Source organism: Eulemur rufifrons, chromosome 19 (genome assembly GCF_041146395.1).
Source record: "Eulemur rufifrons isolate Redbay chromosome 19, OSU_ERuf_1, whole genome shotgun sequence".
NCBI lineage: Eukaryota > Metazoa > Chordata > Mammalia > Primates > Lemuridae > Eulemur > Eulemur rufifrons.
This window is the reverse complement of record NC_091001.1, coordinates 36,660,190-36,684,877: the sequence shown is the minus strand read 5'-3', so window position 1 is coordinate 36,684,877 and position 24,688 is coordinate 36,660,190. Positions and strand designations below refer to the sequence as shown.

The 24,688-nt window shown below is 35.5% G+C and overlaps 1 protein-coding gene across 1 annotated transcript in view; it reads left to right on the top strand.

The window, feature by feature from the left end:
• Positions 1-24,030, top strand: part of MRPS9 (mitochondrial ribosomal protein S9) — a 55,797-nt gene extending 31,767 nt beyond the window's left edge. Inside the window, exons 5-11 of the mRNA XM_069494480.1 lie at positions 4,041-4,120; positions 13,179-13,264; positions 14,101-14,176; positions 16,576-16,744; positions 17,716-17,824; positions 21,127-21,296; positions 23,746-24,030. Coding sequence (XP_069350581.1) covers positions 4,041-4,120; positions 13,179-13,264; positions 14,101-14,176; positions 16,576-16,744; positions 17,716-17,824; positions 21,127-21,296; positions 23,746-23,837 — 782 coding nt within the window. The 3' untranslated portion in view covers positions 23,838-24,030. The remainder of the gene's footprint in view (positions 1-4,040; positions 4,121-13,178; positions 13,265-14,100; positions 14,177-16,575; positions 16,745-17,715; positions 17,825-21,126; positions 21,297-23,745) is intronic.
• The last annotated feature ends 658 nt before the right edge of the window (positions 24,031-24,688 follow it).

Below are 24,688 nucleotides of genomic sequence, written 5' to 3'. Positions count from 1 at the left end.
ACCAGCACAATAAAAAAAAAAAGTGTGGATAATAAAGGCAAAAAGTATGGATTAAAAAACCCAAAGAAGTTAGGAAAATCAATTATTATTCATAGGACCTATGAATAATAATCTTAATCTTTCCACTTAGAAAATAAAATTAATCTTTCCACTTAGAAAATGGAAAACCATAAACTATATTAGAACTTTAGTAGAATATCATTATTTGGGTACGTGAATTCAAAACATTTGAATTGTTCTGAATTTTTTTGTAGTGATACCCTTTTATAAAATCATGCCACAGTAGAGATAAAGGGTGAAACGCTGCTCATGCAGAGGTCATATGAGCATCCTGCCAGTTGATGGCATTATGGTGGCCAGATCTGCACACAAAGAAATCAATGTAGAGTGGAGTATAAAGATGGAAGTGACATGGTGATCTTATTGGTAACCCCAGTGCATTGCAGTCTTTCTCTGCTTTATGTATTTTGGCAGACAAGAACTGTTTTACAAACATTGAATCCCTACTGTACAAATATTTAGCTACATATACATACAGTCATGTACATAAATATGTACTTGTGTGTACCTCCTCCATTCATTTTATAGAATGTTGAAAAAGTAGATTGTATATAGAGTTAAGTCAAGACTTAAAAAAATCATTGGGTATTTTTGGAATTAAGAAATTCAAATTCTAGAACAGAATGTAGGGAAGATGGCTAATAAAAGAATAAATATACAGCTTTTAATATTCTTAAAATTACTGAAATTATGCCCTTAAGCCACAAATAAAGCAAAGGACTAAGATAATAAATTATCTGTTTTGAAACTAAACACTTTTTGACAAAAAGACACTAGAAAATTTGAAACATGATATAGGCCTGATATGTAGAATAAATTACTTACAGATTAATAAGAAAAACAGCTTAGGCCAGGCATGGTGGCTCACACCTGTAATCCCAACACACTGGGAGGCTGAGGCAGGAGGATCGCTTGAAGCCAGGAGTTCAGGGCCAATCTGGGCAACAGAGAAGACCCCGACTCTACAAAAATGAAAAACTAGCCAGGCATGGTGGCGCACACCCGTAGTCCTAACTACTCAGAAGACTGAAGCAGGAGGATCTCTTGAGCCCAGGAATTCAAGGCTGTAGTGGGCTGTGATCACACCACTGCACACCAGCTTGTGCAACAGAGCAAGACCCTGTCTCAAAAAGAAAAAAGAAAACCAGCTAAATAGAAAAGTAAGCAATTCATAAGTGAAGAAAATTAAAATAGCCAGTAAACATTTGAAAATATCAGAGATCAGAAATAATGTCCTATAAAACAATGAGAGACCGTTATCACCCATCAGGTTGGAAATTGTGAGTACTATATGTGTCAGCAAAAATTGGAGACAATCTAAATGTTCATCATAGGGTAGCTAAATAAACTATGAGAATCATACCATGCAATAATATACAGGTGGTAAAAAGAGTGAGATCTAGTTGTAGAATATTAGCACAAGGGTGACGTTGGGTGGGAAAAACAAGTAAAAATGATATAGTATGTAGTAGAAATACAGTTTAATACCATTTATGTATTTAAAAGAAGCACACAAAAAATACTGTCTATTTCACACAGGTATACATGTGTAAATGTACAGAAAGAGTCCTGAACAATGAACTCTCACCTTGCCTCTGGCAAAGGAATTCTAATATATAATTTTTATATGAAGTACATATTACTTGTGTAAAGTAATTTTATAGATAACTAAATGGGATCAAGATCAACAAAAACTAAAATACTTACAAATGAAACTTGCAAAATATATGAGAGATTTATGTAGGAAATTATAAAAGTTAAAGATCAAAGATTACAAGTCAAAACTGGAATGGTTGGAAAAAAGATTCCATGTTCCTTTAAGGGAAGACATTATTTCAAAGCTGCTACTTTTAAAATTATTCATAAATTTAATATTATTTCAGTTAAAGTCTTGGTACAACTTTTGAGGGAAACTTGTCAAGTTTAATTGTGCAAGAAGCAGCAAAAAATTTTTAAAAGGAATAATGAAGGGAGCTTACCGTACCTGGTATCAAAATGCAGCAAAAAGCTCTGCTGGTTAAAATGGCGGTAGCGGCACAGAGTAGACAGGCCATTGGACAGAGTGGTATATTAGGCGGCAGCGTATGTTTTTGCCATATTTTGTGAATTCTACGACATGTTTTTTCAAATTTTAACATCTTTGACAGCAGGGCACACTTTACAATTATTGTAAACTGTAATATTTGCCATAGTTTGACAGCTTTTTGTTGTTGTTGCTTTGTGTTATGTAAAGTACATGATGGGGCACCTTAAAATCTGTGATACTGTAGATTCAATGAAACATTGTGTGTGTGTGTATGTGTGTATCCACATACATAATGAAATCAGTTCCAGGATATGAGATCCAACTCAAACATCTCTCCAAGCTTAACAGAGTCTCGACTGCAACCATGATGTTTGTCTTTTTTATTACTTTTTGAACACTTTAACAACACAATGAAAATTGGTTGCGTAATAAAGGTATAAATATTGGAAGATATGCAGGATTTCATGAATTCTATGAAAATGATGTTGGAAAGGTATTTAAATCATCCATAAGCCATTGGTAAATAAGAATCTGTTGTTATCTTTCAAGCAAACCGCCCAATCAAGACTTTTTCTTTCACCACTTATTGTGAAATTTTGGTCTTCATTTTTAAGCTTACTCACTTAAAGTGGCCTTTCTAATGCTAATTATCCTTAGAAAAGAAAGATATCCCACAAACAATACAGGTAGTATTTCAATAGAAAAGGGTGTACCATTCAAAATACTGTAGAAGAATAAAGAGTCTTTGCTGGACAAAATAATATTTGGATTTCAGCCTCACAAACATAAATTCTGGATAGAGTAAATACATAAACATGAACTTATAAAAATTCCAGAAGAAAATGTAGGAAAATAGTTACAGAGAGCCCAAAGCCTTAAAGCATGCTTTCTCAGTGGGGGTGAAGGTTGGTTCATAGGGAGTGAGGAAACCTAGTTGTTTCGGTGGTCTGTGGCCCTTCGGAGGTCCACAGTATACATCAGCAGATATGTTGTATTAATATATCTGTGGTATTAAAGTTTCATGGGGAAAGGGGCAATAAGAGAAAAAATGCCTGAAAAAGGCTTTCTTAGTGGGATCAATAATGAAAAAACAGTTGAGAAACATGCTGTAGAGGAAAAGTGACACAGATTAGACTATATGCAGATTCTAAACTTCTTGATTATGAAAGATGTCATAAACAAAAGTGCAAAGCAAGTGACAGACTGGGAGAAAATAGTTACAACTTATGGAATGGACCAAAGGGTATAATAATCTTTAATGTACTAGAGTTCCTACAAATAGTTAACAGAGAAACAATAGAAATAGTATGGGTAAAAAATAAGGAGTTAGCATTTGGCTTATTTACTAGAGTGACTCCATTTCTCAGTTTATTTGGTGGTGGTTGGATGTGAATGACCATCTGTATTTCAAAAGGAATTACACGGAACACCTTTCTGAGGCCCCTTTTGTTGTAGACATTTTAAACTCTCAGAGGTAGATGACCACAGGGTTGAAACAAATGATGTGGCATAGAAAAATATGTTCTTTAGTGCTTTTCTTTGTTATATTTCCCTGTTTTGAATTCTCTGAATGTACTGCATTATTGACTCTGTCAGTTTTCCTTTTTAAGAATATAGAAGGACATTGTGTTTATAGTTAAACCTAATTTTCTTTGTTCTAACAAGATGATTTTGGCGATTTTATGAGTTTTTCCTCGAAATACAAAAATGCTCATGGTGAAATATTTAGGAATATTTTATTAAATATAAACATTGTTTTAATGGGTATGAAGTATTAAATATCTTAAATGTTTGTGTACTGAATATACTAAACTAAATATTAAATCCTAAATATTAACAATGTTTTGTTATTTCAAAAGTTAATCAGAATTATGTCTCATAACTGCAGTTAAATACAACTATTTGGTCTGTCTCTGTATGTATTTTTATTTGTTTTCATCTGGTTTTTTATTAGCAATCCAGTGGGGAGAAGATGGCCGTCCATTTCATTTTCTCTTCTATACTGGCAAACAATCATATTATTCATTAATGCATGTAAGTATATTACATTTATGATAAATAATATGAACTGTAAGCTACAAAACTAATTATACTGGGGACTTTTCTCAGTTTCAGAATTTACCTCGTATTTTATAATGCTCAAAAATGAGACTTCTAGGGGTAAGATACTATGTTGATGAAAGCCTTTATATTTTATTAATTCACTTTTCCTAAAGGTAAACTTTATGAAATTTATATCAGAATGGTTTATCGTTAAAATGCTTTTACTTACAAATTAAACTCAAGTTAGGAGATAAATGTTCAACTCAATAATAGTGCATGTAACTGTAACTGCTTCCAAGGTAGGGAACGAGGCCAAGTGCATGATGCAGTCAGGGGCTGTGGAGGCATTTACCTTGAGAGAGTCAAATAGTTCTCTCCACTTTGCTTTTGATATTTACATACAGTTTTTGCATTTCACAGGTTAATGCAGTGTATGATTCTAGAATTCGGGACCAAAAACAGCCTAAGGAATGATTGTTACACTTTGACTTCCAACTGCATTTGAGTGTATTGTGAACAGTTTTGCTTTCAGAGCTATCAGTGTTTGCTAGTGTGCACATCTGGGAGTGTTCCCCAGAATTACTATTTTAAAAAAAGGCTGTATGCCAGTATCTTTTTTATTTTCAGAACATGATGTCAAGTTCTATTTTATTCATTATATATTTTTAATAAGTTTCAGAAATATTTATGGGGCGTCTCCCATCCACAGGCTTAAATCAATGCACACATTTACTCTGCTTTTTAGAATTGTCTGGTGTTTATTTGTGTTCCACAAACCCAAAGGACAAAATCCCCACTTGTCAGGTACATTTATTTCTTGAGAAAAAAAAGAAAACCTTCTTTTCGCTTTTTGTTGACCTTGGGCAAATGAGCTTCTTGCCCTGGCAGAAATGAAATGAATGATAAATGTAGAGTGTGTCTTTGCTGAGTAATGGAGCTGCGGCTCAGGCTGCCGCGGAGGTTCTCTCCCGCACAGCCTGAGGCTGCCCAAGGACCCCTGCTGTTCATTTAAATAGGTATGTCAAATCTGCCTCCAAACGCTGCTGGTTTGATCTGTGGTAATATTTGTGAAGGTTCCATATGGACTTGAGCCCCCTGCAGTGCTAAGAAATAATGTACAACGCTTCATGGTGCAGACGCAAATTTTCTCTGAAAAGGGATGCAATGCTGCGTTTTAGCTGTCGGAGGGGATGATGGAGCTGATGCGCTAGGCCTGTCAACTTGTTACACGGATGGGTTGCACGCAGCGAAGCTGTGGAAAATCTGTGCCTTTTAACTTTTCTACTTAATCACGGTTGTAGCATTGCCTTTAGACTGTATGCTACATTAATTCTCTTCCTGCCTTCTGCCTTTCATCCCAAGTTTCACGGAAAAAAGTAAAGCATGCAGGTCTTGTAGAAGAGCCTTATCAAACAGCTGTCATCTGACAAGCCATTTGCATTTGTTTTGGCTGAAACTGAGCAACCCAAGGGCAAGATATTTTGTTGCATTCCATCATAATGAAGAAATTATACATTGTAGAGGAGGCCTAACTTTATTTTTTAGTTTTTATGTTTTAAAAGGTATTGCTCAAGAAACGGATGAGTTTCTCAGTGGGTAAAATTTTATCATACTCTATGGCTAAAATGTCAAATTGTATCTGATTAATAAACATTCTTTCTTTTTGAGTAATATAGGTTTTGTTACATATTAAAGGGTTTTGGGGGCTTTTATGTCTCAGTTCAACTCAGTAATTCCTAAATATATGCCTCATGTATATATTTCAGCATCATGTATGGCAAATGTCAATTACAGCTATTGTCACACCAGTCTCATTTTCTAGATGACACAAATCACCATCATCCAGCATCTGCCCAAGATCGTGTTACTTTGAAACAGTGACTAAATCGTCACCGTTCAACTTACAGAAGCGCTTTTGTAGTTGTCGGGCACTACCTATAAAGTCCAGCTGTGTGAAACTGGAAGCCCTTAGTATGTTTGCTCTCTCCTTTGTTCTGCCTTCTCTTGGTGGTGGGGGGATAGCTGTCTCCTTCTCTGCTTGGTGACCTCGCTACTGCTGTCCCCCACTGCGGTGTGGGAAGTAACCCCCTGAAGACTGTGGCAGGCTTTAAAGACTTGGAAATGAATTCTTGTTGCTACTATTTATTTTTGTTGATATAATTATTTTCCCTGTATGACAGGGTAACCTACACTAAGCCAAAATGTTTTTCCCACATCGTTGACCAATTGTAATTGGGTGAGGCCCAGCCACCATTGGCCAAGCTTTTTGACAAGAAAACAGATCTAGAGCCTGTGTGCAGTTGTGTGAGGAGACCCTTCTGATGTCGATTAACCTTTCCTATCTTCTATGATGATGCCAAATCTTCTTTTTAGCATTTTGTGTCTATTTGCATATTAAGCTTCTATATTGCTTCATAGCAACTAATGAAATACAGTCCTGATGCAGCCTACAGTTAGGGACAGTTTATAATGCTTTAATGACTACCGTTTCCAATTGACCTATGTTTAGCCCCTCCAATTTTTGTGGAGAAATAGGAAGGATTTTGAGGAAAAAGGCTGATGAGCTGAAAGATGCAATTTATTGCCCCTATTCAGAAGCATTCTAGGAAAGCATAAAGCAAATGGATCCATGCCAGTCCCTGGGGTTCTCACTCTTTATATGTGCATCACACTCCAAAGGTCACTTGGGATTCCCATTTTCCTATGGATATAATGGTCCACCTGTCTTCAGCTTCCTGGGAAATTTGATAAAAATCCATTTATTTTATAGCATCACTAAGAAGATGTACATATCTAATGAAAAAAGTATAAAACAGTAATAACAAATAATTTCTTAAATAATAAAAGCTAGTTTAAGTAAGAAGAAATAAGAGACTTCCTGACTTTTTGCAGAACATCGTTGAGTACATAAAAAGGATTCCCTGCTTGATGGCTCTGGCTCAGCTGGCTGATTCCGCCCAGAGTGTGTGGCTTCCCCTCTCCTTAATACATTTAACCAGTAGAACTTGTATGCCTTTCAGACATGATTTAGGACTTCGTTTAGGTTTCTGGAACAGAAGGAAGAAAGAGAAAGAATCAAAGAAGTTTCCCGAAACAACAGAACAAAAGTATAAAGGAAAGGAAAGACTGCTAAAGAGGATATAGATATCATTACAAAAAGGAAATACTGTACAGCAGAGTAACTATGGTGTGACTAGCCTAGGTCTGGACTAGGGAGAAGACCCCGTCGGCACAATTAAGGGGAGTGCAGAAGGGGCTAGGCCAGAGGGTGGGCTGCCCCTTGAGTCCATGGCAGTAACCCTGCCAAGGCCACCCCTTGCCTGCAGCAGCCTGAGCCTGTCCAGGACCACCAAGTTGGTGGCAAAGGGAAGAGTGGGCTGCATTCATGAGCAAGACATTTGTAATCTTGGTAGTCACGGTTCAGTTTGTATAGGTCTTTTAATTTTAAGAAAAATGTAAATTCAGGTTTACTGTTTATACCATTACATATGAAAAAAGTAAAATTCACTCACTGAAAGTAAGTTTTTTGAAAATCATTTGAAACTCGTTATGGGAGGTGCTTATTTGACTCTAAAGTAGGAACCCTTTTGTAAAATATGATTCATCAAGTCAAGGCATGTCTGTAATGCAGCTTTTCCCAAAGTGCTTTCTGCAGAACACAGGTTATGAAATATTTTTCAAGAAAGGGGCTTTAAAAAAAGAAAAATAAGAAAAAAAAAGAAAGGGGCTTTGAAGTGACATTAGTTTGGGAATGTTGCATATTCTATACTAGGGAACTCTAAAGCAATGAAACTTCGCAAGATCAAAACTCTGTGAAGTCCATAAGTAAATATACTGCTTTAACCTGCTGCTGCTCGAATGGAGTAAACCCAGAACCTTTCTACCCAGAACACCTTCTAATGTCCCATGAAACCAGGTCTTGGGAAAGGCTGCAATATGGAATATTGAAAACATTCTGTAATCGTCATTGTAGGCATTACTCATCTTAAACAGTTTTTCTCAATAAAGGTTAATAAAGTCTTCCCAGTTTTAGGACTGGTATCAGCCCTAATACCTTGCATTTATTGAAATTTTACAAAAACTCCCCTTACCCCAATCTTAAAGATAAGGGAGCTATGCAGCTCTAAAACCTGCATTGGAAATTTAGCATCATATAGAAACTTCATTTATATTTTAGGACTAGTTTTACAGTAGTAAATAATGGAGTATTTCCAAAGTATTTCTTTAAATTGAAGGAACTACATGGCCACAGATGAAATTTACGCCAAAAAAGGGGGGAGGAGTTTAAAATGTGGGAGAAAACTAGTTAATTCTAATCCTTATAACTTATGCGTAAACAGGGTTCATTTGCCTTGTGAAAGAAGCTCCTGGCTTATTTAAAGATTCCCCCGCTCATTTTAAATGACTTAAGTAACCTGAGTTCTTACAGCACGAGGACAGCAGCCCCAGAGTGCTGCTTCATTATGTGACGATTCCAGACTTAATCAGCAAAAGCCCTGGGGACTGAGTATCACAAAATTCTTACTTAGTTTAGATGCTTCTAGATCCTCTTTGTGACCTGTGGGGAATATTTAAAACTCTTGGATGTAGGGCTCTTATCTTTAAAAATGGAATTAAAATAGTGACCCTTCTCACAGTGAGGTATTGTTAAATAACTACTTTACAGCTATGTAAAGTGCTTATTTTTAAAAAGCTACAGACTAATGCTGAAATATATCTGCATGCTATTTTAAGACTTTTCTGGACAGAAGTTAATTTAGTAATTAATTCAGCAGTAGAAATTGCTGTTCTAGAGGTATCTTTAATGTACATTTTCTACCCATATGAATAATTACCATTGTATATCTGGTATGCTCTAAGTACACCAATTAGGAAAATTAATTTTTTAAAGATAGATTCAACTTATTATTGTCTCTATGTTGATTTTAATCAGATTACTTCTTTTTGTGTAATGATTATCATAATATATGATGGGACTTTAATTTGAGTAGTAAGAGTACAGGGTTTCTGTGTTACAAACACTGTCAGGTCATCACTCCTGGGTGTGGACTTCCCCAGAGTCCTTTCATATGACCTGTCTGTGAGACTATTTCCTTTTTATGTTAAATAGTGTTACATGATGAATAAACTATATAGCATGTCGTATTCACAAAGTATAATAGCAGAGGTCTGCAGTAGAACTATATATATCACTTGGAACTGTAGCTATATAACAGAAACCTCTCAGTTAATACTAAATGAATTATATTTGTACTTACTTGATTTGATTTTGTTTATGCCAGTGGCCAAAAAATTGAGATTACTTAAGAAATTGATTTCCTGTGATTCCTTTAACAAACACAAATTTGAAGTCAGTTACTTTTACTATTACTGAACTGGTATCTAAGATGACAAAGACTATTAATATTATTAATAGTTTGTTACTATTTATTTTGTGTACCAAAATACAATTGACTTTCTCTATACCAACCCCCCATATGAAATGTTACTTGTTTACCTTTCCTAAAATTGATATTTCCACATGATTAATGTAAACAAAACAGATTTTAGAAGGATACTAAAAATCATACTGCTCATGCTCTTAGAAGGGTTTAGTTTAAACATTTCTTTTCTGCAACCTGAGCATCTGGTATTTTCAAATTAGGCACCTTCTAAATTTGACTCATACATTATGGAAATCTGATGACACGAGGGGTGGATAGGCTTGCTTTGATTTTATGAAATATTAATCATAGCTGTGATTAATGATTCAGCATTTCACATCTGGGTTATTCCTGTCATATTTGAAAATTACACTATTAAATACAGTATATAAACTTAGTGTAGGTGGGGTCATACTAATTCTCCAGTGTCCCTTAAAAATTAAGTGGAAACTTAACAATATACCAGAAGCTACCAGTGATAATCTGTGATGTTGACAGTTCCTGGCATATTTTATACCCTCAAGAATTTTTTGATGTAAATTAGTACACATCTCTTCAGGGAGTTGAGGCTATAGAATCTACTTTCCAGAGAACTGTTGTCTCTAACTAACCAAGGTAGAATCTCAAGAATGGTTTTATTATGCAAAAGAGGAAGAATAAATAGAAATGGTGCACCAGTAAAATTGTTTTGATTGTTTGACTCTTGAAAGCCATACCTCACCCCTCCTGTCATTCTTGACCATCACTATGGGTCACACACTATGCTAAGTACATACTTTACATATATTTTCTTATTTAAAAGTATGGAGTGGGCTTAACGAGCATTATGTGATTTGATGGGTTACAATCATCAAATTGTAACCATTTGCCCTAAATAAATAGAATTCACCATGTTTAAAATCTGACATATACTTTTCATGGGTCGTTTTCTCTTCCATATTTTTTCTGATTATTTTACTTGTACCATTTATAAATTAATATGAATCTAAATATAACACTAGAAGGAAATGGCACAGTGGGAGAATATTTGAAGCAAAATATGGACTTAAAGTAAAAATTGCTCTCTTAAGTCCTTGGAAAATGATGATTAATTTAGGCAGCCTAAACTTTGACCTAAAACTTACAAACAAGGCAAGTCGATTATTGTTATTATAGTTGCTTTGGTTATTCCAGTAAATAAAATAAGCCCTTATAAGCAAAAGAGGATATCTTATTACTGTTGTTGGTGTTCGCTTAAGTTCATACATTTGTAGCTAGATTTGAAAGATATACCATCCCTGACTTTTGCACTCTCCGCACCTTAGGAGTCTGGCCGCGGCAGCTGAGAGCTTGCTGCAGTTCCCAGGGTCAGAGCACCCAGGGGATGGCAGCAGTGTGTCTGCCGTCTGGCCTGCTGACGCTGTGCTAGGTGCACGGTGACATGCTGTTTGCCCATGTCTATCCACTTCATACAAGTGGGGAGGATTCATTGCGGGGCAGGGGGGAGTGTCTTTATTTTACTCATTCAGAGCATTTGAAATTGCTTTCTATTAATAGAAACAGGTGCATAGAAAATTTTCTATATACTATCCAGTTGCAGTCACAACCCAGTATTTTAGCCTTTAAAAATAAGTTAAAAGTACCCAAACCACAATCAGTGAGGCTTACCAATTCTTGGGAAACAAATTGTAAATATCATTTTAAACTGAGTAACAAGTATATATTCTATATGTGGATGGTTCGTGTTCTTGCTTTTTTTTTTAGGGTGGACAGTTGGGTTTTTGTTTTATATCGTCAGACACATCCCTCTGCTGCTACAGGTGATCGATTTATACTTGGGATGTAGTTGTAGGGACAGTTATACTTAATATGGATACTAGGATTAAATTAACTTTGGCCCTTTACTATTGCGTTGAAGTAGAGTCTCCATAGTTCTCAAACTTCAATGCACATCACTCAGAGGCATTGTTAAAACAGATCCCCGGACCCCACCCTAGAGGTTCCTCGTCAGCAAGTCTGGAGAGAGGTCTGAGATTTTGCTTTTCCAGTCTAGGCTGGGGTGCTGCTGGTCTGGGGACTGGGACTATGGAACTACTGAGCTAGAGTGATGGATTCATTTTCAGTGTGAGATACTCATGGCCACTGTTAGAGTCTAGCTCATCCCTAGTTTTGTAACTTCTAAATGTTACTTTTCTTTTTCTCTCTGCTTTTTCTTTTCTCTTCTAAACTATTAATTCTACTACCCTTAATGAAAAACAAAATGAAACAAAAAAACTCTTATGAGTCTTTCCAGCCAGAAGGAATGAACTTTTACATCTTTATTCATTAAGAAGTCCTACCCATTCAGTTTCTATCTCAGCTTTTCTCACCTATATTTATGTTGTAGAAACCCAAAGTCTCTGTCTTTACATCCTCTTTTCTTTCTTTTCTTTTCTTCTCTCTCTCTTTTTTTTTTTTTTTTGTGCATTCTTTTTCACCATGAGAGAAATGGATTCCTGAAAAGAGGTTGCAAAATGAAGATAGTACTAAAATGCAAGCACTAGCAAATACGGTGACAGTGGCAAAGGGACATTTCTCCTCTTAGAACAAACTTTATCAGCAATATTATGATGTAATACAGCCGTCTAATCAGAGCACACAAAAAGTTGCCCCCCTAAACTTGAAATTATTAAAGCTATTTGAGATATGGATTGACATCTCTATCAGTAACAAGGTGTTTCTTCTGACATTAATGATATTGGAGCTATCATGATTACCAGAAAAAGGGGTTATTTATATCATCTCTAGCTCATCCTTTTAAAATGCCTATCTGTTCATTAGGTATTAGTACAGTAGGTCATATATAAATTATAAATGAATAAATACAAACATATTGGGTGTTAGTCCTCAAAAAATTATCTGCTTAATGAAAAATATTGGGAAGACCATTGCATTATTCTGCTTGTTGTAAACTCATTGCCTGGAAACTATATTTTATTGATAACCCTATTGCTGGATTATTGCTTTTTATAGATCCTAACAAACTGGTGAACTTTTTCCTACTTTCATTGCAATTTAACAAGTGACACACATTCACAGACTTTGTTAGAAAGTAATTAACAGAAAGAAATCAAATAGTAAAAAAAAATGTAATAGAAAGCTCTTTAGGACACGAACTACATGGTGAGGACTTAAATATTATATAAACATTAAATATTAGATTAGTTCAGCTATAAATACCATAAATTTTACTGGGTAATTCTCCAAGTTTAAACTGCATATTGCCATATAAATTATGATTTTTCTTAAGGAAAAATTGTCCTGTTTGTGAAACTCCAAGGAAAATACAGGGTTTTTGTTTTTGTTTTGTTTTTTAACCAGCCTCACTGAAGTGGAGTTGTAGAATTATTTTAAAATCAGTTAAAGTTAAGTGTGCAGTGATATATGATATTAACTTCTCATTGAAATTACTCTACCATTTTTTAGTTTGAGTGAGAAATAGTATTATTAAAAGCATTTTCAGCTTTATTTACTCTGCAGCTGGATTCTCTGAGGAGGCCACATTAGAAATAAGGAGAACTCACAGGGGAAAACTATAAATTATATGATGACTTATAATGTTCCATCTCTCTTATTTTAGCATGTACTGTATATTTTATTTGCCTTAGGACATATATGGAAAGTTACTCAAACTAGAAAAACAGCAAAATCAGTTGCAAGCCAAAGATCTACTTCCAGAAAAAACTGAAACCAAGTAAGCTCTTTTCTTGCATTAAAATATATGTAAAATTTGAACTAAAAACATGCTACTTATTGCTATTTTTTAGGCATACTTAAAGCCTAAAATTTGTTTAGTATTTTAGCATTAATTATTAAAGTTAGTGTTCAAAACAATAAGTGATTTTTGTTTGGGAAGAAGCAAATACTGAGGTCATTTTTATGTCATTTATCCCAGATTGATATATTATTACATGATATTTAATTACTATATTTGGGATAATGTCCTCAGAATTTTCATGTATATAGCTGCATGTTTATTTAGCATTTGCATGCTTTAATTTTTTTTTTTATTTCATGGTTTCTGTTTCTATTGAGCAAACAGTGATAGATCAGATTCACCTACTACAGCAATCTGTGTTAAAAATTTTGGCCTACTTATTCACATATTTTCTCTTACTCAAAAGACATAATGTCTTTGAGTACACCTTGTTTAAGTTGTAATTGCACTTCTACTTTTATTATCTTAGTCCACTGACAGGTTAACTTTGTGTCTATTGCATCTCCTTTGAAATAAATTATACAGGCAAAAATTTAATCTTTATGAAATCTGGCAGCTTTTAATTTCAGAGGAGTTCCATAGTGGCATATTTAACTCTTTAAACAAAACATTTGCTAGAGTAGGTGTCTTTTCTAAAGTAGATTGAGGAAATGGAATAATATTTTTCAAAAATAGCTTACTTGGATGAAATTACTGCTATGTAATATAAAAACTTGTTTTCAAATCATGAATTCCTACTCTATGTGGGATCTTTTGTGATATAACTAATTGCATGGTTAATTAAAAAGAGAATATATGTGATATTTTAACAGAGACCTGATTGGCAGCAGATGGCTGATTAAGGAGGAACTAGAAGAAATGTTAGTGGAAAAACTGTCAGATCAAGATGTGAGTAATTAATCTTTTTAATTTAAGGGGACCTGTGCCATAAGAATGCAGACAATTGCTGTATTTAGGATCCTAATAGTAATGTTCCTCAGTGGCAGGTGTTCCTAAGGCAATTTTTTTTTCTTTTCATTTTCTTTTTTTTTTTTTTTTTTAAACACATTGACTGTTGCTTTCTGCCATGGGAGGACCTTATCTGTGGTCAGGAAGGTGACTTGTCAAGTTTCCCGATCCTCCTCTTACAAGTGCCCTCACGTCTTGTGCCAGTTGTTTTAGGGGAGTGCAGCAGATGTCATTTTTCATCTCTTTCAGTAAGGCCAATAGCTAATTTTACAAGCTAATGATAAGCGTAAGGAGCCATTACAGGTTAAGTAGAAAAGGGATCAGCACATGGCTGCCTTCATGCAATGTGCTGCTTCCTGCCTTACCTTGTGTGCCCTGTCTGTAAGGTCAGTGGTTTTTATCTTGGAATGTGCAAGCCACCTGTATCAGAATTGCTCGGAATGCTGGTTACAAACTGCAGTGTCCTAAGCCTCACCCCACACCTGGCACAGAATCTCTAGGGGGTCACCCAGAAATCCATGTTTTTAAGCAACTTTCCAGGTAAATCTCATACTCTATGATAAATTTGTGTCCCCTACTTTAGGTCTTCACTGTGTTCTTATTTTGTTAAATGTTCTACTATATCCCAATATTATCAAAGGAAGTTTGATGTTTTAAATATTTTGATGTTCTAAGTAGATGACTTTCAAAGATTGGAGTATAGATAAATTTCTCAAATTGTTCCAAGAAGGATTTTTTTCCTTCCATGGCAGTGGCTAACATTGTTAGTGTCTTGTCTCCACATAGATTTTTTTTTTTTCTCATTTAACATATTGGAGAAATTAATGATTTGGAAAAGTTGCCATTTGCTTAAACAAAGTGTCAAGCATTTGGTTAGTGGTCGATCTGGAGTTATTTTCTAATATCCTACCTGCTAAGTATTGCTGCACTTAAATCTAACTGAAAAATCTCTTTGCTTCTTCACTAATGTATCATTTTATTGTTTCCTCTGTTTTCTGGCTGTGATTTTTACAACTCAGGTGGTTTTTTTACCCCCCACTTTGGAAATATCCCAAGGACTTTAATACAGAAACGCACCTATGAAAACACAACAAATTATATATGATAATCTTCCATATTTAGAGTAGTGAGTATCAGAAGAAATCCTGAAGTTTATAGCTGGTATCAAGATGAGGGAGATGATGGTGGTTAGTGGCTTCTTAAATTTTAAACTTGGTTCACAAGCAAGGCTGTGTCCTACCTGTAGTGCCCCTTTGTAGGTACAGCAGGAGTCATTGAGAGTGTGTGAGGTGGAATTGAGAAAATAGCTAAGCACAGAACACCTAAGCAAGTGACTGGAGGGGACACATGGAGCTCTGTCAGCCTGGCACCATAGGCAGCCATGTGTTCGACCCTTACTTAGAAAATTGCCTGCCCTTTTATTATTACGTCACAGAAAGTTGTATTTGCAGCAGTTCTTTTACTATTAATCTTACTGGTAAGACTTTTAAATATTTCAAACTGATAATGTCAGATCTTTACTATAAAGGCAGCAGTGACTAAGATGAGTATGATTTTTACGGTTGGCAAAAAACATAAATAAGAAAAACTGGGTTTCACAATCCGTATTAACTAAAGATCTCAAGTAGTAGTTGTTTCCTTCTCCATAAACACTTTAGAATGATTATTCTGGCTTCTAATTTTAAGGGGTTAATTCCAAGTTGTTTACTTTCTAATCACATGTTCAAGAACTATTAAAAAAAATGCACAGAGGAGCAAGGATAATTTATTTCAAGAGGTTGCCCTTTAAGTCAAGTATCTCTTGAATTTTTAAATAGCTTGATTGTTCGGTTTTAAAGGAAATCATAAACATTAAAGTAACACAGCTTGAACAGCCAAAGATATATTTGCCAAATGTATTATGAAATATAATTTAAGAGGTACATTTTCTCAAAATCAGACTCTTTCCATTTTACTATACATAACTTACTGGAAATTATTTATAACGTTCCTCTTGATACAGTTGTAATAAAAGAGTGTAAATTACACTTGAAGATCATCTAAATACTTTTTGAAAATAAATAGAAATCTCAATTTCATAATGATAATACAGAGAAATTGATTTTTCTTTGAATGATAAATCTCTTTGTTTCTTGAAAGAAAAGATTTTGCGCTAAAGATACACAGGAAAAGTGATGCATCTGCATGCTGTTTGAAAAGCAGCATGAAGATGCAGAAGTGTCATCCTGTCAAAATTCATCAAGAAAAGCAACATTGGAAAGATCAAGTATGCAAAAATAGAAAAAATTTAGCAAATGCAATTACACTTGCATCTTCTAATGAATTTTTATTGTCTGCAGCATATGCAGTTCATTCGGCTGCTGGAAAAGTTATTGACATTGCAGTGTGGTGCTGCTGAGGAAGAATTCGTGCAGAGGTTTCGCAGAAGTGTAACTATTCAATCAAAAAAACAGCTGATTGAACCTGTGCAGTATGACGAGCAAGGAATGGCCTTTAGCACAAGTGAAGGTAATGACATTCCGTGCAGAGAAAATAAATTTAGTGAAGATTGAAAAACTACAATTATTTTTATTTGCCATTGCTCTCTGGTATCCATTTGGTTTTTCTATTTATTTATTTATTTATTTATTTTTGCTGCTACTATGGTGGATTTCCTAATTTTTAATAGACTGTTGAAGTTTTCAAAAACTGAGCCTTAGAGTGTCCCAAGAAAAAATGTGGATGCATACCTACACAATCTTATTAGCACTTTTTATTTTTATACATCTATATTAAATCTTTTTATTTTCATATTTTATACCAGTAGAATCCATAAAATATATGTAATAAAGGTTTCTTCTCAAAAAATGAAAATGCTCAGTGAATCTGCATGACAGATACAACTATATAACATCTGAAAACTTCAGGTCCTCAACTCACATTTTCCCTGTATATGTTCAGAGACATTTGACGTAGTCCAGCTATTAAGAATTGACCTATAAAATGATATATTTACAACTCTCAAAAAATTTAGTATCATTCCTTTGTCATTTTTAACAACCATAGTGTTTTCAAAGAAATGTGACCATTCCTGAATATTTCTTTCATTTTTACCAATTATATTTCATCATACTATTCATATATTTCTAAGAGTTATATTATTAGATATATTCCTATTGATTATAAAAGAACACTATGTAAATTGGTTGTGTTTTTTTTTTTTAAGTAAGGTAAATGAATATGAATTAGTTGGTTGTTGAAACTAATTTAAAATCATTGTTCCTAAAATGGAACTGAAGAACAAAATTACCTCACAATAAGCTTTATTATGTCTGTTGTGATGTAGTTTACTTATTTTCTTTGTTTGGCTTGTAATAGTTATAGAACTTTCCTCCGTAGAGTGTTACATATTCTAGGAAAACAAATTGTAGGGTAGTTTTACCTGTCTCACAGTACTGGTCTTCAAGATTTTTACTAATATGAATTTTATATTTTTAAAGGTAAAAGAAAGAGTGCAAAAGCAGAAGCCATTGTTTATGAACATGGAAGTGGAAGAATAAAAATAAATGGAATTGATTATCTGCTTTATTTCCCAGTCACACAGGACAGGTTTGTGTTTGGTGTTGGTTTTGATTTTTATTTTTAAAGGAAATATATTAATATTTTATAATACATCATCATCAATGTAGATGGCTTGCAATTTTCTATTTGTGTTTGTCTGGATGATTATTTCTCTTTACCAGTGTAACATATTAAACTAGCTAAGTGGAAGGTATTTTTTAAGTAGCTTCCAGATTTTTAAAAAAGCATCTCTAGAATTCTTCATTGACTTGTCCTCCTCTTTTCATCAGATCCTACTGGAATTTGAGTATTCTTAAATATACCTGATCTTCTAAAATGTAGACTATGCCAAAGTGTAAGAAAAGTAGGTTCCCACCTTCTAGTTTAGGAGTGGGTGTGCCGAAAACAAAACAACCACCACAAAAACCAACCTTAGATTTTATAGGTGACTTAAGCCACTAGGTAAGGAAAAGTATTAGCAGATTTCTTGTGGTTTGTGTTTTCCTGATCATAAATATTAGAAAAAGTCTGCTTTATCATTTTGGTTTTTTATTTTATTCAAGGGAGTGTGATTGTATATATACTGAGCAAGCAAAGAAACCTGGCATTTATGAGTTAAAATAAGAGCTCATCAGGCTTTGCTTAGTTCCCAGTGCTAAATACAGCAGTTTTATTTTTTAAACTTTGTATCCCATGGAGAAATAGACATTAATCATAAATAGATACTACAGTTCATCTAATCCTCTAAATATACTCATCTTAAATCTCTCTGTGAGTAGCTATATAAAGGCCTCTTCTTGAGGCAGTTGCATTTTTCCAGTAGTTACTGTCATTATGCACAAGTAACAGAAGTTCAGTATGATTATTTCTTCCTTTCCTAATCCTTCTCCTGTTTCCTGAATGTGTTACAGTATTTAAGGTTAAAAGGGCTAAAGCTATTCTGATCCCAATGCTTATGTAAGGCAAAGAGGACCCTTCTAATATAGTTTAAGCTTCTGTACAGAATAATTACTGTAGGAAATGTGTGTTTGTTTTATTTGTGTGGAGGGCTGTGTCAAGAAGTATCCCACTCTTAACTCTATTTAAGATGAATTAAACTAACTCTGCTATTATCCTCAAGGGGAAAGGGATGGAGGAAGCTCTTATTTCACTTAGGAAAAGCTAGAGAGCGACCCATACTACAGAGGATGTTAATTTCAGCATTGCGAACTGCAGAAGGAATGACATTTGACCAGTCACCTGCCTGTCGATTTATATTCAAATATAACACCTGGTGATTTAACAGCAAGTCTCTATGATGACTTGATATCACAATTAAATTACATCCGTAGATCTTATTTTTCAATTTGAATTCAACAAGCATCTGCTAAGGATCGTCTGTGTGCCCAGTCTTGTTCTGGGTATTGTGAAGATATCAGAGCTATTTAAGATATGATTCCTATCGTCAAGAAATTTCCTATCTAGTTGGGAGGCTTAGGACTAGTCTTGGTGGGCATGGGCACCCAAACCCTCTCATCATCTGTAAATAGTTGTAGGGATTTAGGGCAGGATCAGTTCAGGAGTTTACAAGTCAGCAGTGAAATGACCATTGACCAGTAGGAAGACTAATGAACCAGGAATTGGAGATCTTGATTCTAGGTCTCTGCCTTGTCTGTCTAACACACAATTAAGTGGGTTAGCGACGTGAAGTGAAATTACAGGAGAGGCTTTTCTGGACAGCTATGTCTTTGGGAGCTTAAACACTTATCTGTCTTAATTCCTAAAATTGTAAGATTTTCTAATAAATAATTAAATTCAGGAAAAAATAAATTTCATAGTGTAATTACTAGAAGTATATCAGAGTAATGGAGCCAGACTGGTTAAGGTAAATGAAATAGTGGAATTAGATTATCAGTCTCTAAATTTTCCTTTCTTTCTTTTCTTTTCCTTTTTTTTTTTTTAATTTTTTTCTTTTTTTTTTTCTTTTTCTTTTCTTTTTCTTTCTTTTTTTTTTTTAGAGACAGGGTCTTGCTCTGTTGCCCAGGCTGGAGAGCAGTAGCACAGTCATAGCTAGCTCACTGCGGCCTTGAACTCCTGGGCTCAAGTGATCCTCCCATTAGCCTCTCCAGTAGCTAGGACTCCAGGCCCCTGCCACCCTACTAAATTTCCTTTAGTTATGATGATATGGTTACTACTTATAATAGTGCTGTTTTTAAAACTTATAGCTATTTTTTACTTGGTCTCTTTGAAGCATTTGTTCAAAAAGACAATATAGGTTTGTGTTTTGTTGTTGTAGGGATTGTGTCATCCCTATATAGTATTATTAAAAATTTTAGTTTGCTGTTGTGTTTGAAAGTCATCTTCTGTCCCTCTACATGTGATTATTTTGCTAGTGTAGTGCAAAGAGTAGCACTTGAATGTCCTGTCTATATCCATCTCTCGGCTTTAACTATGTTATATTAAGCTTTCTTTTGGATCTGAAAACTACAATATTAGATAAAGTAAGCAAATGCAATGTAAATGGACTTTCTAAATCAAAATTTAGCAGAGATATTAAGGCAAAATCAAAGTGCTTGACAAAGGTGATGGTGAACATCATGCCTGGCACAAAAATGGTATTCAATAAATACTTGTTCAGCTGAGCAAAAGAAGGGCCAGGGCCACATTCTGTCTGTGTTGCTTTCTCTGTGGTGCCTACTTGAGCCACGTGGGCACTCACCGACCCTGAGGTAGCCAGCCAGACTGAGGTTGTCTAGGGTGTCACCTGGCTCCAGGCTGACAGCAGGACCCTGCAGCTTAGAGAACCGTAATAGGAATATGTGTTTGGGGGGAGCAGGTGTTGGATGTGGCTTTAGTGACTTTAAAAACTATTTCAAGTTGAGCATTGTACATTCACAACTACATGATCATATACTTTCTTTAATGAATCCAAATGGCATTTGATAATTGTTTGGGAAGACCTGTTAATTTTATGTCTGATTGTTGAATCCAGAGAGGTTATATTCTGTTGATTAATGGAGTTTTCCAACCATAAGACTTCTTTACAAGGTTATTTTTAAGCCTTGCAAAGTTCTTGTGAGGTAAAGGGGATCAACAAACAGTAAGGCAGAGTGTATTGCTATACTCCATATATGAGGTTATTGCTATACCCAAGGAAAGAGAAATAAACCTTACAGCTTTCAGCAAAGTGTTCTAAATGTCAGAATTATCAGCGTTTCTGTGTCTTGGTATAATGGATTGATTGAGAAGTATAAAAAGTATCACATTGGCACGCAGAATATGGCTCTTATAAATATTCTGAATGTCAACTGTTTATAAAATCATGTACCTTTACAGTAAATTTAACCACATTTACTTATGATGTGCTTTAGAGAACAGTTGATGTTCCCTTTTCACTTCCTTGACCGACTTGGAAAACACGATGTGACCTGCACCGTCTCCGGGGGTGGGAGGTCGGCGCAGGCTGGAGCAATACGCTTGGCGATGGCAAAAGCCTTGTGCAGCTTCGTCACTGAGGACGAGGTTGAGTGGATGAGACAAGGTATGAGTCGCTGGGAGGGGCATGGTGGCCTGATACTAGCTGCAAGTGTTTATCTGATTCTTGTACTACTGACCTGAAATTAGTGAGGGAATGCTAAGTTAAACACATAATATTTGCAGTTTGCTGCCTGCTTCTTTCATGCTACAGAACCATAACGCTATTTTTCAGGTTTGATTTTTACAAAGTGAACTTGAAGTAGAAAAAGAAAAGCAGGGCACTCCCAGCGATGATTATTTGGGCCCTGCTATAATGTTCAGTCTCAAGGTCAAGCAAAGTTTATTTTGGCCTTAGTGCATAATGTTTTGTCCTGCTTAAAAAGCTCTTAGCTCAGGTGTGTTTAAGAAACCAATTGGTTGTTTTTATTTTATCACAGAAATTTGTAGTAATTGTTTGGTTAATGATAAAGCCCTTAGGACTTCTTTCCAAATTATTGGGGATTTTCGTTTTTCCCATTGTGATGTTAATTTGAATTTTCTTTTACTTCACTCTGGGTGACCCTTTCACTTGTGTGTGTGTACAGGAGTCCCTGCACAGTATGAAAAAGAATATGTAGTCAATTCCTAAATTAGGGTACTGCTTTAACATTTGTAACATATGAGGGAGATTCAAGCTGAGGATTATCTTTGTGCTATTTATGAAAGGAAGAAAGAAAGAACTGTGTGTGCTATAAGCCAGCTATGTGGCCGTGGGCAAGTCACTTAGCGCCTCTGTTTGCAAGCTCCTCTCTGGCCAAGTAAGATGGTCTCCATGCCCTCTGCCCTCCAGTGCGGGCCCCTGGGGTTCAACATAAGCACTGCCTATGGCTTATGCTACTTAATTTTTTAAACCTCTTAAAAATCCATTTGCTTATAAGCAGTTTGCCATACCTAGTCATTAAAATTTTATAGGACCTTACTAAACAATTCTGCTGGATGAGCTACACACACATGAAAGGGAAAAAGCATTATTACTTACAACTTAAGGTAGAATTTAGACAAGTCTTTTCTGTATTTTGTCCAAAATACTGTTGTTTTCTTGTATGCATGCCCTTTAAGTACAAATAAGTACAAAAGATTATGGGTATATAACGGGTGATGGAAGTTTTCCTTTGCTGTATGGCCATTAACAGACCCCTAGTAAAATATCTAAGCCTTGTATACAATGAAGAGAAGTGCTGCATTGGAAGAGTAAAAAAGACAAGGAAAAACTTTGGTCTATTTACACATTTATAAATGCAATTTACGAGCTTTCTCATCAGCAGTATTCTTGGTATCTGTGGCCTTTACTGACATAGTAGGGCTCCAACATCTACTAGGGTGCTCCCATGTGGACCACATGCTAAGAGTAACTCAGCAGTTGCCTAGAAACGTAGTAGCTTCTGACGATTAGGAGAGTGGAAGTTCCCAGTTTAAACTGACTTTATTCTTCTAGAACAGTGGTCCTCAACCTGGCACCAAGGACTGGTTTCATGGAAGACAATTTTTCCATGGGGGGGGTGGATGGTTTCAGAATGATTCAAGAGTATTAAATTTATTGTGCAGTTTATTTCTATTATTACATTGTAATGTATAATGAAACAATTATACAACTCACCACAATGCAGAATCAGAATCAGCAGGAGCCCTGAGCTTGTTTTCCTGCAGCTAGACGGTCCCATCCAGGGGAGACAGTGACTGATCAGACAGGAGGCAGAGCTCAGGTGGTGATGTGAGCAATGGGGAACAGCTGTAAATAAAGATGAAGCTTTGCTTGCTTACCTGCCACTCACCCCCTGCTGTGCAGCCCGGTTCCTAACAGCCCACGGACCAGTACCAGTCCAAGGCCCAGGGATTGGGGACTGCAGTTCTAGGAGAAACTGCTCATGCTGAGAATACAACTCTAAAACTTATTTTTTAGATTCTGAAACAATACCAAGTAATAGTATTATTACATAAATTAGAATAATAAAAATTTCTTCTGTCATGTTTGACAAGTCATATTTGTATATGTATGCACATTCCCGTCTACTGTTAATATATGGTGTCTGTGTACTTCCTCGTACTGCACCATACAGTAAGTTTTTCATCTTTACCTCTTGTCTCCATTAAAACTCTCACCTCTGCAATAATAAGGATGCCAGGGAAGTTCTATTACCAGCGAATAGTGACTGCCCACACCAGAGCAGCTTTATCGTAAGTTGAACAAGTGTAAAAACCAAAAAGGAGTCATGACTCTTAGAGGATAAGGAAAGTAGATTCAAATAATGTCACTGGTATATGTCTCAAAAATTAGAAAAATACTCTAAAAGAGTGGAGGTAAACTGCTATCATGAGATCTATACCAGGTGGATAAATTATTATGGATCTGGTTGCTTTCTTCTAGTTTTTCTCTGACAGCAGTGCCTATAATAAATTCATGAGGTTTACCTGCTTTTCTACTTGGCAGCGTGCATTTTCCATGGTTCCTAAAGGCTTCTCTTTTCATGCCACAGCTGGACTACTGACTACCGATCCCCGAGTCAGAGAACGGAAGAAGCCGGGCCAAGAGGGAGCCCGAAGAAAGTTTACCTGGAAGAAGCGCTGAGGGCTTTTTCACAGGAAGAGGAGGAAGAGCTGTATATACACGCCTGGCATGAGGCAGACACACAGTGAATAGTGGCTGACCCACGTGAGGGTGGCACTATCAGAAATCTTTTTTGAGTTGTGAGAAGACTTATTAAATGCTGCTTTGTAAAGGCGACCTTTTAAAAATAAAAAAAAGAAATGTGTACACATGGAAGCAGAGTGTGGAATGATGGACACGAGAATCAGAGGGGGGTGAGGGGGGTGGATGGTGGGAGGTTGCTGGGTGGGCACAGTGTGCACTGCCCCAGTGGTGGGTGCACTAAAGGCTCTGACTTCACCACATGCAATATAGCAATGCAGCAAAATTGCACTTGTACCCCATACATAAATTTTTTTTAAATGGAAAAAAACTCAAAACTTTTTTTTTCTTTATAAGCTTTATAAGGTCTTGGGCTAAATCTGTATAAATGTACTATTTATTTTTTATTTTCTAGTACTCAATAAAAGTTTATACTTGTATCTCACTGCATCATATCTGATTGCAGACACCAAAGCACAATTTATAAGCCAAAAAAAAAAAAAAAAGAAAGAATGTTAGCTTTATTCTACTGCTTTATTTTTTTAAACTTTTTCAGAAGATAGCTTTAGAAGCATAATTCATACATAGACTGTTGGCATATTAGACCTAAAAGGAACATTCAGCAAATTATAGTTGAGTTACCTCATTTTGCAGATGAGAAAGTTCAGCCCCAAAGATTATGCAACCAACCAGAGCCAGAGTGTTGCTCATTTAGTGCTCCAGCTAGACTAGAACTCACTCCTCTTGGTTCTGTTGTTTCCCCGTGATATATTTTGCAACATAAGAGGGGA